The following is a 13,692-nucleotide window of genomic DNA, read 5'->3' on the forward strand; positions in this document are numbered from 1 at the left end:
GTTAGTTTTTCTTGCTGAGATGCCTTACAGGATGCTGTTTCAGAAATAAGGGTCGTCTGTTACTTTTTACTAGTTAGCATTCACTATTGGTGTTGAAGTTGCTTTCTCTTTATCTTGTTGCATAGTGGAACCCAGTGCTGGGAAGCTCGGGCCAGGGAAGGAGTTCCTGGCGAATCCAGGACCAGATGGTGATGCAGGGAGCAGTGTGAGGAGGGGCAGGCAAGGGAGGCTTCTGTAGCTTTCTCTGGACCTCCTGTCATACAGTTGAGAGCGCATGGGACCTCCTCCCTGTCCATCTCATCAGCTATCTGTCTGCTGTCTGTGCTAGGGCTGGCCTGGCTGCATGCTTCTCCCTTTCTAATCTTCCAGAGAAATCTGGTGTTGACCTTCATAGAAAACATAATGCTGACTGAGTTGTGGCTGGAGTTGCCTGCTCTCAGGCAGAGCTCCCAGTCCAACAGCTACTGTGTCTTTTTAGAGAGAAGCCATGTGCCTGCTATCCTCCCATCAGCAACCGCTTTGCAGCTACAGCCTTAACCTTGGACTCTGAGCTTCAGCTACATCTTATAGCCCTTTCTCCTTCTTTTCTCGTATCTTCAAAATTCTTCTCCCAGCATCTACTGCATTAGATTCATAGGGCTGCTATAACAAACTATCACAAACTAGATGATTTATCAGAACAGAAATATATTGTGTCACAGTTCTAGAGGCTGGGAGTTCAAGATCAGGATGTTGGCCATGTTCATGCCTTTTACTCATTGAGGGAGAGTGTGTTCTACTCCTCTTTCCTACTGCTGGTAAGTTCAGGCATTGCGTGGCATGTGGCTTCTGTAGAACTGTGTTGTCACATGGTCACGTATCATATCTTCAGTTCCTCGGTTTCTTTTCTTCTCCTGTAGGGCACCACTCAGATATGACCTCTGATAAGACTTTATATTAACCGATAACATTTTCTAAGATTCTTATTTACACAATAAATAGATTTACTTATACAATTCAATTCATAGCACCCACTCAACTAAGAGACCTACCAACTTTCATATTTGAGATCTAGAGGGGGACAGTATGATTATTCTTCTCTGCTTTAATTAATGGAACACATTTGCTTTTGAACCAGAACTTTCTGTAAGAAAAGAAAACAGTGAATTATTGCTCAAGTTGTACCTACTTCTGTCTCCATTGTTGTTTGTTTTCCTTTTCCATTTCTTTTTTTAGCAGTTTCATTGGCATATAATTCACATATCCTACAATTCAATAGTTTAATCATATTAAGGTTTGTTTAAACTATGAATCTTGCCAGTTACCTCTTAGATGTCCCTACTCAAAATTTAGAAAAAAGAAATATGCTGTTCTAGTTGTCCTCAATATTTCCTATAAACACAGTTACAATGCCATTATACTGTTTGGAAAACAATATATGTGTGTATACTCATACACATATGAGTATACATACATATATCTATCTCATGACAATTGTGATAAAAAGATTTCTGTAAATACATTAACTTTAGCAAGAGGACATAATTGTGTATTATTAGGATTTATATTTGTTTATATACATACCATAAATGTCCATAAGAGATATTATAATCAGTACTTAAATATGCAAAAAAAATATGTTATGTTTAGCATGTCCATGCATTCCAGTTTGCTTGGGATCTCAGTTGAAGCTTATTGTCCTGATGTGTAATAATTCATTCTCAAAAGTGCTCTGGTTTAGGTGTAAATTGTATAGTTTCCCTTTTACAGGCAATATGTATAATATGATTATTTCCACTCTCCTTATAGAAATACAAAAATTATGTTTTTGATATTTATTAAATAGAGTGTGGACCCAAGACAACTTCCCCAAGACCCAGTTGGCCATCCCATCATGCATTTGTCTGGTATTAAACATGCTACAGGTGAAGCCATCTACTGTGATGACATGCCTGCGGTGGACCAGGAACTGTTCTTGACTTTCGTAACCAGTTCAAGAGCTCATGCTAAGATTATGTAAGTGTGTTAGTCCGAGTAGACAATATACCCAGACTATATACTAGCTTTATATACAAGAGCAATTGAATATTGAGAAAACATCCCAGCCCAATCTAGATCAAGTCCATACGTCCAATATTAGCTCATATGTCCAATTCTAATCCATAAATTCCTCTTTAGATTCACGCAGCCATGCAATAATGCTGAATGCAGGAAGATCACAGGCCAGTGGGTGGAAAGTCTTGTGGATCCAGTGGTGGTACAAGCATCTCAGCACTGGCCTGGATCTCCAAGTGGCTCCTCCAGCTCCCAGGGCTCTGGCTGCATTAGTGTAGCTCCATCAGGCTCGTGGTCAGTAATGTCTCACAGGGACTGAGCATATTCCCACCTCCAGGGAGCTATTTATCTGTTTAGCACCTACAAATGAGGTCATCAAGCTGTAACCTGATTGACAGGCTAACCTCCACCCCTTCACTCTTAGGTCTCAAAGTGACAATAGATTATATAACTACCACAGTAACTGATGACATTCTTACCCAACACAAGTGAATGATTGCTTTAATCATTTAACTCCCAGTTACACTATTGACAACAGGCACCTATCTCTTGTTTTCCCTCTACTAAAAAATAATGTTTTGTAGGCAAGCTGTTTGTTGGAGATGTCCAACGCAGGCTAGAAGTGAAAAGGTAGTGACATGTAAGAGCTATTCCAGGGTGAACCTCCGTATGATAACTTCACCATCCCAGAGATCTATCGGAGCACTGCCTTGACATATCTCCCCTCTCTCATGTCTCATACTCTAAATGTGTCAGTGTCAGTGGTCATTGGGTGGGGTGGCTGCTTGGAGGCACCCAACTCTTTGTGTCCTTACCTAGGTGCATGGACCTCTCAGCAGCACTCAGCATGCCAGGTGTGGTGGACATCGTGACCGCAGAAGACCTTCATGGTGTAAACTCCTTTTGTTTCTGGACTGAAGCTGAGAAACTCCTGGCCAGAGATGAAGTACTTCATTTTTGTTTGTTTGCTTTAAAACCATTGCCTTGGTTAATGATGCTTCAATTTTTTTTTAAAGATAGCATTTAGCATTGACAGACACATCATAAAACATTCCAAGATTCTTTCCATGATGCTATATTCTAATATTGAACAAAGTCAAATATATTCATTTTCAGCACACATGAAGAAGTTGACTATATTAAAAATAACTTTGGTGTCTCATATTTCTGCATAGTAAGAGAGTACAATCCTAACAAGTACGAAAGATGCAGGAAGAGAGAATACGGGTAACCTTGATTGGCTGATCCCTCCCAGAAAATCTCTTCCCATCACCCTGGTTTCAGTGTATCCAAAGTCCAAGCCTAAGTTTAAGTCATATCTTCATCTTGAAGTTTTCCTTCATCCAGAAGGCCTCTTTGCTGCATTTGTGCTCACTTAGATGTATCCATTCATCATGCTACTCATTCAACAGGCTTTTCAGAAAAGGAGTGCCTGACGGGGCAGGTCATTGTATGTGGATGTGGTCACTGCCCTCATGGAGCTTCGAGTTTAGAAGAGAAGACAAAGTAGACAATTACTGTACTTTCTGCCTTGTATCAAGCTTATTTTTTCTGTATCTCATACATCCCCCTCCTTTGTAAAATGTCTTGAGTCCGTGTCTGACTTCTCAGGAGCCTGCTTCCCACAACACAGGATAAATGAGTAGAGGAACAGATGCTAGCATGTTTTGCCAGATAAATGTGTAAAATCATTAAAACTTTGCTTACTGTTTCTTAAGTTATCAGAAAATTCAACATGGGCAGTATAGTATTCAAGAGGTTTCCTGAGTAACTCAGGTTTCTCAGTTGAGTGTTTTGTCTCTATGAATTACCTGTCCTGAATTTCACATAAAGAAAAACATACACAAAGATCCCAACAACAAAATAACACACAGAACAACTCAATCCAGAAGAAAACAGAAATTAATACAAAGTAGGACAAGTTAAAAGTGGGTCAGAAGGGGAAAGAAATGGTAAGATGTTAAAATTTAACTCTATCTGCATCTCTGGTGGTGGTGGTTGGTGTGAGGGGGCGTTTAATGTGTTGGGCTGCTAACTACAATGCCAGCAGTTCTAAACCACCAGATGCTCCAAGGGAGAAAGACAAGGTTTTCTACTCCCACAAAGAATTCGAGTCTCAGAAAGCCCCAGGAGGCAGTCTGGCCTATCCGATAGGGCCACTATGACTCCATGGGGGCAGGTGGGCGAGGAGGTGGTGGCAAGTGGTTATATCTGCAGTAATCAACTTTCCAATGCACTGAGGACAAGACTAATCACATCTGTGGTCAATTAACTGAGGGAATGGAGGCTTAACACATGTAGGGGCTCAATACAAATGTTTTCCTCCTGATTATAAAACTACCATCAGCTCATGTTGAATAGTTTGAAGCAAACGTTTGGACATAACTTGTTACATCTGGTTACATTGTGATCATGGCGAAGGGAGGGGAGACAAACAGTGGCGGTGCTGTCTTCTTGGCTCGGCCTCTCTCAACCCTGGTTTAGGGGCAGCTGCAGTTAAAGGGTAGAAGTCTCACCTTCCATGGGACAAGACTGGATTTGTTAGCCAGTCAACGTCCATCTCATGCACAGCTGCCACCTGTCTGGCAGTAGAGGTGTGTAGGTTGCTAGGATGCAAAACAGGTTTCAATGGAACTTCCAGATCAAGACAGACTAGAAAGAAAGGCCAGTCAATTGACTTCCAAAAGGCAGTCAGTGAAAACCTTATGGAGCACGACTGTCTGAGTTATGACTCACCCTGAGCACAGTACAGGGGCAGGGGACCTTCCATTCCTTTGTACGTCGGGCCACTGAGTCAGCCGCCAATGCATCTCATCCCTTAAAACCCCATTTCCCTCTAGCATTCTGCCCTGGTCCCTGGTGAATTCCTTGGGCAGCTGCGGCACCTGCAGGTGCAGTGATGCTGGCTGCCCGCCCTTCTCCTCTGGGAAAGGATGCTCTGTGCATGCGCATTACTGGTTCCTGCTGTGTGTCTTCACAAAACCCATGCTCTGCCCTCTGTTGTCGTGAGACACACTCCAATTTATGGCCGATCACGAGCATAGTGCAGGAGTAGAGGACCTTTGATTTCTTTGTGTCTAGGGTAAGGTGAACAGATTTTAACATCGGTAAATCGGGACCAAAGGGGGACACCATTGATAAAACTCATATCCTGGCGAAATAGCCACATGGCAGCCGAAAACCATATACCCTAGCTTGTCGTGCATCATTTCCAAAAATCGGGACTTTTTTAAAACCCCGTGGGACACGGGAAAAATTGTTAAAAATCTGGACTGTCCCACCAAAAGTGGGACGTCTGGTCACCTTAGTCTAGGGTCACTCCGAGCTGGCGGTCACCTCAACAGCCGCTCATTAGCAGTATGTGCTAGCATGCAAGAACTCCCTTTCCAAAGACACGCCTGCTCTTCCTCCCTCCGCTGCAGATCAGATGGGCTGTGACCTCCCGATCCTCCTCTCCACAGAGAACACTGACTCTCTTACAATGGTGTGGTCATGTGACGGGCTGTCCTAGAGCAGCTGGCCCTTCAGCAGCCCTGCTAACTTGGCCTGCAGGCTGAGCCTGCTGCCTCGAGACAGCACCATCACTGGCAATAGTAAAGCTCCAATAGCTGCATCTCCTGCAGGGCCTGCAGTCAGCCTGCCACCTCTGACAAATGCCTGAGCCCGACCAAAGCCTGTATTGCTTAGGCTCTGAGACATGCAGACAGGCAGGAATGTGGGTCATCTGCCGTGCGTGCAGCTCTGTGCTGGGAGGGAGGAAGAAGCGGAATCTGAGAAGAGGACCTACTGTGTGCCTGCCTGCCTTCTGTGTTGCAGGTACTTTGTGTGGGTCAGCTGGTCTGCGCTGTGATCGCCGAATCCAAGGTCCACGCACAGCAAGCCGCTAAGCGAGTGAAGATTGTTTACCAAGATTTGGAGCCACTGATCCTAACCATCGAGGTAACCAGGTCTATGGTGGTGCTAATTCAGGGGCAAGAGGAGCAAATAGAAGCAGAGTTATCAGCTCACCCTTTAAAGACCAAGTGATTCTCTGCTTTGAATATTTTGTTGAAATCACATATTTTCCGTAATGGAGGGCATTTCGAGTGACATGGAAAGCAAGTTTTTCTTTGAGATAATGTGGTTGTTGATCAAATCAGTGAGACACATATGTTTTGAGAAGTCACAGTTGCTGAGGTTGGTGGGATGAGCCCATTTCTTCAGATTCACATAGTTAGGTGCAACCCCATCAGACTGAAGCACAAACTAAACGCTCAGCTTCGCACAGAACCCCAAAGGTGAAAACATATAGATTGCATTAGATATCCCATGGGTCATGAAAGAGTTGAAATACTTGACTACAGAAACATGAACATCCGGTTCAACCTGGCTTCTGAATGATTGGCCTCCCTGGTGGTACAGTGGGTTGTGTGCTGGGCTGCTAACAGCAAGGTCAGCAGTTTTAAAAAGCCATGGGAGAAAGATGGCGCTTTCTACTTCCATAAAGGATCACAGTCTTGGAAACCCAAGGGCACTTCTACCCTGTCCCTTGGAGTCACTATGGGTCTGAATCAACTTGACGGCCGTGAGTTTTATTGGCCTCAACCTATGTGAGCATGAGTCATGGCACCAAAGACCTGGTTGCCCTTAGCCTGGCTTCTTTGCTGCCTACAATTGAAGCTTTATTCTCAATTGGTTTCCTGGGGTCGCAGATGGCAGGCAGTCATCCGTTATATGTGTCTAATGGGGCAGGAGAGCACACTGCTGTTCCAACATTCAAGCTCTAAACCTTGGTAGACAATTTTCAGCCTAATCCAGGCCACTCACATGTCTACTTGCGAATGACTGGCTGTCCAGAGTAATGGAGGGGGTGTTGGTTATTGCTGAAGGGTCAAATGTCTCGGTGCTGGGGAGTGGTCAGGACCTAAGCAGAAACCTGGCATCGTTTGGAAGGCAAAGGTAGACGGGTGCTTGATGTGCAATCTACAATGTCCAGGACAGGTGGACACATGCTGTCAGTCTCTGTGCTGATCTGCTTCCTACTCCCAGAATCTCTCAGGTACACAAGGATACAAATGATACTCTCTATGAAGTCACTATTGGAGATAAGATTTTTATAGTCTTTAATGCAGAACTTAAATGAATAGGAGAGATAGACCACATAGAGGTCGCTTGTTGACTTAAACCAATTGAGAAATGCATTTTCCATTCTATTTTCTAGAGAGAAGTCAGGAACATACAAAGATTATCAGTCATCATCAAGTTAGTGTAGCATGATGTCATTTTGCATGAATTTCTTCGGTTCTTGTAATGTACCGTAGAAAGTCTCAGTGAATGTTGGGAAAGCAGCATGAATTGACAAGATTCCAGTTTTGCTGAGCACTCTGTTTTGGGACTTAAATGGACATGTGTTTGCTCCTTGCCGGGGTGAGCGTGGGGTTCTGTCTGGCGTCTTGGTCTGGTGTTGGGTTGGAAGAGCATGGGATTCCAGGGTGGCAAGGGAAATGCTGCCTCAGCTCAGGGGTCTCTTGTCACTATTACCTTGCTTTCTGGTTTTCTCTCTAGGAAGCTATACAACACAACTCCTTCTTTGAATCAGAAAGAAAATTGGAATGCGGAAATGTGGATGAAGCATTTAAAATGGTTGACCAAATTCTCGAAGGTAAAGTTATCTGAGGTGAGACTGGGACAGGCAACAACCTTGTAAGCCTTGTAAGCATGTCAAGTTTAATGTTACTTAAGCATGTCTATCTTAATGCTACCTTTGTATTTGAGAAATCATCTAGCAGCCTGGGGACGGGAGGGTATTGCTCTTTAGAGACAAGCATCTCTCATTCACAAAAGCTTTATCCAGAGAGGCAGAGTGGAAGGATGAGGATGTGCCTTGCCCATAGCAACCTCAGACACTGGCTACCTGTCTGGTCTAGACGGCGGTTGCCTGGTTGTTATAGATGTAGTCTTCTATATATCACACACACACAACACACACAACACACACACACACACACACACAACACACACACACCTGTATTTCCTACTCTACACAACCCTGTATCCCTGCAGGGGGAAGTGTTATTATCTCACTCTGAAATTGAGGCCCAGGTGTTTAAGGAGCATGTTTGAGATCATTCGCAGCTGCTGGATGACTATGTTGAATGCCAAATCGACGGCCTTTGAGGATTCTAAAGCCTGTCTTTCCTCTTTTGAGTCCTTTCTCTATTCCCACCCCTTCCTCCTTCTCTCCTTTCCTTCTTCCAGGTGTTTTTCCTTCATTAATTAAAATTAAATTACCTCTTAGAAAATAGTTGATTCTAGGGTTCCAGTACAACTCTTAAAACTTTTAATTTGGAACTCGTTTTAAACTTGAAAAAAAAACCCCAAAAACAGTTGCAGAAACAGAACAAAACAAAAAATTCCTGTAATTCCCTTCACCCAGATTCCCCAATTGTGAACATTTTTATACTTGCTTTATTAATCTTTTCCCCTGGCCCATTTGAGAGTAACTTGTAGACTAAATGCTTCTTTACCTAGATATGGCCATGTTTATTTCCCAAGAGCAAGAATATTCTCTCACATGAACATATACTTACTAAAATCAGACCATTAACATTGACATGCTGTTACCTAGTCTACAGATTTTTTTCAAGTTTTGCCAACTGTCTCAATAATATACTTTATAGCAAAAAGATAGTCTTTATCCTGCTCAGAATCCAGTCCAGGATCACACATCCTGCCTTTGTCTTCATGACCTTGCCTTCGGAAAAGTACAGCCCACTGGTTTGGTCAAAGGCCCTGTAATTTGAGCTTGTTTGACATTTTCTCATTCTTCAACTCAAACTCTTTTTGAACAGAACTAGGAAACACCCAGTGCCTATGTTTCTATATCTGTCTACCTATTTATTAATATAAACTAATAATATAAAATTTTTAGAATTAAAAAATATTTAATTCACCTACAGTAAAATTCACCCCTTTTAACTTGCACTTCTATCAGTGCTGACAGATTCAGCGAGTTGGATAATGTGTTAGTTATCAAGTGCTGCTATAACGAAAATCCACAAGTAAGTGACTTTAGCAAAAAGAAATGTACTCTCTCACAGGAAGCTAGAAATCGGAATTCAGGGCCCGGATCTAGGGGAAGGCTTCCTCTCTCTGAGGGCTTGGGGGCCTGGGGGGGGGGTGTCAGGAAAGTGCTTGTCTCTGCCATTTCTGCTCCTTGGAGAGCATGGTGATCTTCATGGGACCTGGCATCCGAATTTCCCCATCTGTGCTCTTTTCATCTGCTCTTTTGTATTTCAACAGAGATTGATTCAAGACACGCCCTATGCTGCTACTGTCACATTAACATGACAAAGCTGATTCTCAAAGGGGATTCGAACCACAAGCCTTGGGGTTAGGGTTGACAACTCCCATTGATCCATGGGCAAAGGGAGCACAAATCCATGGCAGATGAACGCCCTCTCAGTCAGAATGCAGTTAAATTAATGTCCACGTATATAAGCAAACCTTAACCCCCGCTTCCCCCATGGTTTTCTCCTGTCATAGATGTCATCGGTGCTGTGGAAACTGTCCTGTCATGCCTGCCACGCAAGGTCTTATAGACATGTGCTGGTGAGGACGGAGATGCCTGGGACAACCCTCTCCAGACTCAGAGTGGGGTCTGGGATTGTCTGCATAGTAGAAACTACCACCCCTTGCCCTAACCTTTTGCTCCCATCCTGCTGCCAAGCACAGGAAGATCTGTAGACACAGCACCCCCGAACACGCACACACAGAGCCCATTTGTGCAATATGTAACCAGTCACTCCAACTACCAGAGCTTCAAGCTCATCATGTATCTTAGCACCATGTGTGTGTTAAAACTGAAACTGATCACGGCCAACTGGATGTTATCTGGAAACTGTGTGAAAGACATCTTGTACTTTCAACCGCCAGCACGTGTTGGTATCATGCCTTATTGGTTGTGTGACTTTGGCATGGCACTTCTCAGTGCTCAGTTTCCATGCGTTAAAATGATCGGGATCAAATAATGTCGATCTCAAAGTTCTATCATGAAGATAATATGGGGAGGGCTTCAAAAAGTTCATGGAAAAATGGAGTTACAAAATAATGGCTTGAGTATATAACCCTTCCTTTACCTTTCTGTATGATCCTTTTTCTCTCTCCAGCTTTAATGTAGTTTTCTCAGATACTGCTCACAAACTATTCAAAGCCGCCCCCCACCCCCACCCCCACCCCCACACATACGTGTCTACCCGAGAGCCTGGTAGAGAGCACGCAGTAAGTGACCAAATTGCTAGGTGCAACCATCAGCCTACAGTTAACAGGATAACAGCTGGCGAGGTGGGCGCGGCATTTTCCCGCTGACTGCTTCTGGGTCTCAGGTGTATTTTTCTTTGACAGGTGAGGTACATATGGGAGGTCAAGAACATTTCTATATGGAAACTCAAAGCATGCTTGTGGTTCCCAAAGGAGAGGACCAAGAAGTGGATGTTTATGTCTCCACACAGTTTCCCAAATACGTACAGGTAATGTGGAGTGTGACTAAAATAAGGCCCTGTGACATTAAAATCAATTGTGGTGTCAGTGGACCTGCATGGCTTTTGCTCTGCTCTTAAAAAGCAGAGAAGCCTGCCCTCTAAAACCTACAGTGACTCGTGCACATGAAGCAGCTAGGAGACAGTAAGAGACAGGATGCAACTTGGGGGAGAATCTACAAAGTCCAGGTCTACATGGGTGTAAAAATAAGAGAAAGTAGATTTTCTGAGGGCTAGAATCACCCAGGAAGGCCTATGAAGAAGTCAGGGGTTTGGATTTATCGTGAGAGTAAGACCATTTTCAGGCAAAATCAAGCACCATTCATTTCATCCACTCTGCAACTCTAATTCATTTCATCCACTCTGTAACTCGGACGTATGTGCGCCTGGAAGAGTGGGTGCCATGGCTTGTATACTAAGCAACATGCATTTCAAAAAACAGCAACAACAGTAAGATTGCCCGGGTGGGAATGAGGATGCTTGGAGGGGAGGCTAGGTATGAGCATCAGAGTGAATATTGGGGAGACAGGGTAGAAAAGGGCGCTGGATTCAGTGGGTCATAAGCGCTAGCGTACTGACTGAACAATGTGGGTGTGAGGGTGGGAATGGGGCCGTTTAGGAGGTGGAACATGAGGGGGAACTGAGGGAACATCATTCCAGTCCTGTTCTGCTCCTTGCTCGCTGTGTGACCGTGGGTCCATCACGTCATCTTTCTGGAGCTCCTCATCTGGAACAGTGTGTTCGATCAAATGATCTCTAAACCTCAGGCTGACAAAGAAGAGAAAGGCTATCTTCAGGGAAGACCACCTGGTCACCTTGAACAGAAATCAAGCAGGAAATGAGAATCACTCATTCTCGGGGGACCCAGTAGAAAACAGGGGGAAGGGCCAGTCTGGGAGAGGTATGGGAGGTCACGAGATCTCACAGCGTCAAGAACGAGATCCCTAGGGTCTAGTGTGCCCTGGTCATGACGATGGTTCAGTCCTGGGCTACTAACTGAACAGCTGGTGGCTATAAGCCACCCAAAGATTCCATGGGCAGAAGACCCAACAATCTGCTCCACTAAAGACTGGAGCCCCAAACCCTTGTTGGGACAGTTCTGTGTTGTCTCTGGCTCAGCAGATCACCATGAGATCACCATCAGATCAATGAAAGCTACTCATCAGCCCACAGCCATCCCTACAACAGCAGGAAGGGTTTGGGTGGGATTTATGGGGAAAATAAAACTATTAGCACAAGCATATCTTGTTGGTATTGAAACGTTGGGGGATTTTGCACCATCAAGTTGACTCTGTCTTCCAGAACCCTACAGGAGAGTAGAACTACCCCATAGAGTGCTCAAGGCTGTCATTGTGCGAGCGGATCATTTGATCTTTGGTCTTACGTGGTGGATTCAATATTTTGGTTTGTTCGGGGTGGAGAACCTACTTCTACCAAGGGCCGGTCAGACATTTTGCAACATCACTTATGGGTCAGGCATTGAATTGACTCCTGCTAAGGTGACTGGAATGGCTTCTCTTCAGTGGGGTGTGTGATGCGAACTGGGATTGATGGTTTCAAGGGTCCACATCCTGGACTAGCAGCCAAGCCCATAACCATTATGGTACCAGGATGCCTTACAGTCATCGAAAAGTCTGCTTAATATTGACAGTCGTTTGCGTGATGTCATTGTAACCAAATACTGCTGAGATCGGCATGTAGAGGTTTCTGGAAATGTGTCATCTACAACAGGGGCTGCCCACCGTGGCGCTTGAGCCCCATGTGGCTCTTTCGGTCCATACCTGTGGCTCTGAAGTAAAATTGAAAATGAAAATAAAATTATGCCAGTTTCATTTAAAGGATGTTACTCAGATCATGGTGATTTCATTTGTTTGTGAGAGTATACTTATAGCTCTCGAATCATCTTTAAATCACTGGAGGACAGGATTGTCTCCTCTTCCTCGAAAGTGTGCCAAGCCCTGGCCCACAGCATTAAAGATTCAAACAGGGCTGTGCTAGCGCACTTCCTTATCAGGAGATGTTTTGTTGTTGTTGTCAAGGACCATGGTTCTCTAAATTAAGTCCTTGCTGAAGATGGATCAGATTAATGAGAACTCTTCACATTCACAGGCTATAGTTGCCTCAACCCTGAAGGTCCCAGCTCACAAGGTCATGTGCCATGTGCGGCGTGTTGGCGGGGCGTTTGGGGGGAAGGTAATGAAAACCGGCATCTTGGCAGCCATCACCGCCTTTGCCGCCAACAAGTAAGTGGAGCAAACCTATTAAGCAGGCTCAAAAGAAAGGCAGGCCACGGAAAAATTCTCAACATCAGGACCAATGAGGATGCGTGTGGGCCAAGATTAGCTGAAATCAAATACAATGGATCAATGTACAAGGAAGCTACTAGCTTATTATAGTATCTTTCTCTTATGTCATCCAACTACATACGATAAGAACCCAAATGAGAATGGATTGCTAGAAAGAACAACAGGCACAAGAAAAACATAGGATCTCCCTGAAGCGCAGGCACATCGCAGGGCATTTGCTCATGGGAAGGAGGCTCTTGGGTGCCCTGACTCCAACAGAGGGGAAACCCCAGTGTCTGCCTGAGATCAGCACAGCCGGTGGGGGGGTGGGAAGGTGGGAGGCGGAGGGGGGGCGCGGGGCTCCGTTTGGTGATGTGCAGACTCTCCTTGAGCTCAGTGGAAGTTAGCTAAATCCCGGAGACTCCCAGCAGACTTGGTGAAAGAGGTGACTTCTCTTGCCCCCCGCCCCCCGTTTTAGACTCGGTCGTGCAGTCCGCTGCGTTCTGGAACGAGGAGAGGACATGTTAATAACTGGAGGTCGCCACCCTTACCTTGGAAAGTACAGAGTGAGTAAGAGAAGAAGCGGGGAAATGGTGGACGTGGAAAACAGAACGTGCCATAAATGCAGGACAGCTTGAAGCAAAAAGTTTGGGTGACCCTCACGTCTTGAATCAAAGTGATCAGATCAGCACAGTGCTGCTGCTCCACTTCGTCTCCGTCCGCGTGCGGCGTCCTCACTGACGAGCTCCCTGAAGTGGTTGTGCTTCGCTTCAAGATGTCAGCTGTGGAACAGCGCTAACCGGTGTGAGCTGCTAGGGCATGAAGCACTGGAGACTTTGTATGTGTGTGTTCATGAA

The 13,692-nt window shown here is 44.8% G+C and overlaps 1 protein-coding gene across 1 annotated transcript in view; it reads left to right on the forward strand.

The window, feature by feature from the left end:
* Positions 1–13,692, forward strand: part of AOX1 (aldehyde oxidase 1) — a 105,095-nt gene that overhangs the window by 54,469 nt on the left and 36,934 nt on the right. Inside the window, exons 17-23 of the mRNA XM_013004345.3 lie at positions 1,826–1,995; positions 2,854–2,980; positions 5,851–5,973; positions 7,579–7,675; positions 10,417–10,541; positions 12,660–12,793; positions 13,314–13,401. Of these exons, the coding sequence (XP_012859799.2) occupies positions 1,826–1,995; positions 2,854–2,980; positions 5,851–5,973; positions 7,579–7,675; positions 10,417–10,541; positions 12,660–12,793; positions 13,314–13,401 (864 nt within the window). The remainder of the gene's footprint in view (positions 1–1,825; positions 1,996–2,853; positions 2,981–5,850; positions 5,974–7,578; positions 7,676–10,416; positions 10,542–12,659; positions 12,794–13,313; positions 13,402–13,692) is intronic.

Source organism: Echinops telfairi, unplaced genomic scaffold (genome assembly GCF_000313985.2).
Source record: "Echinops telfairi isolate 266 unplaced genomic scaffold, ASM31398v2 ScPeMD7_3;HRSCAF=10, whole genome shotgun sequence".
NCBI classification, from domain to species: Eukaryota; Metazoa; Chordata; class Mammalia; order Afrosoricida; family Tenrecidae; genus Echinops; species Echinops telfairi.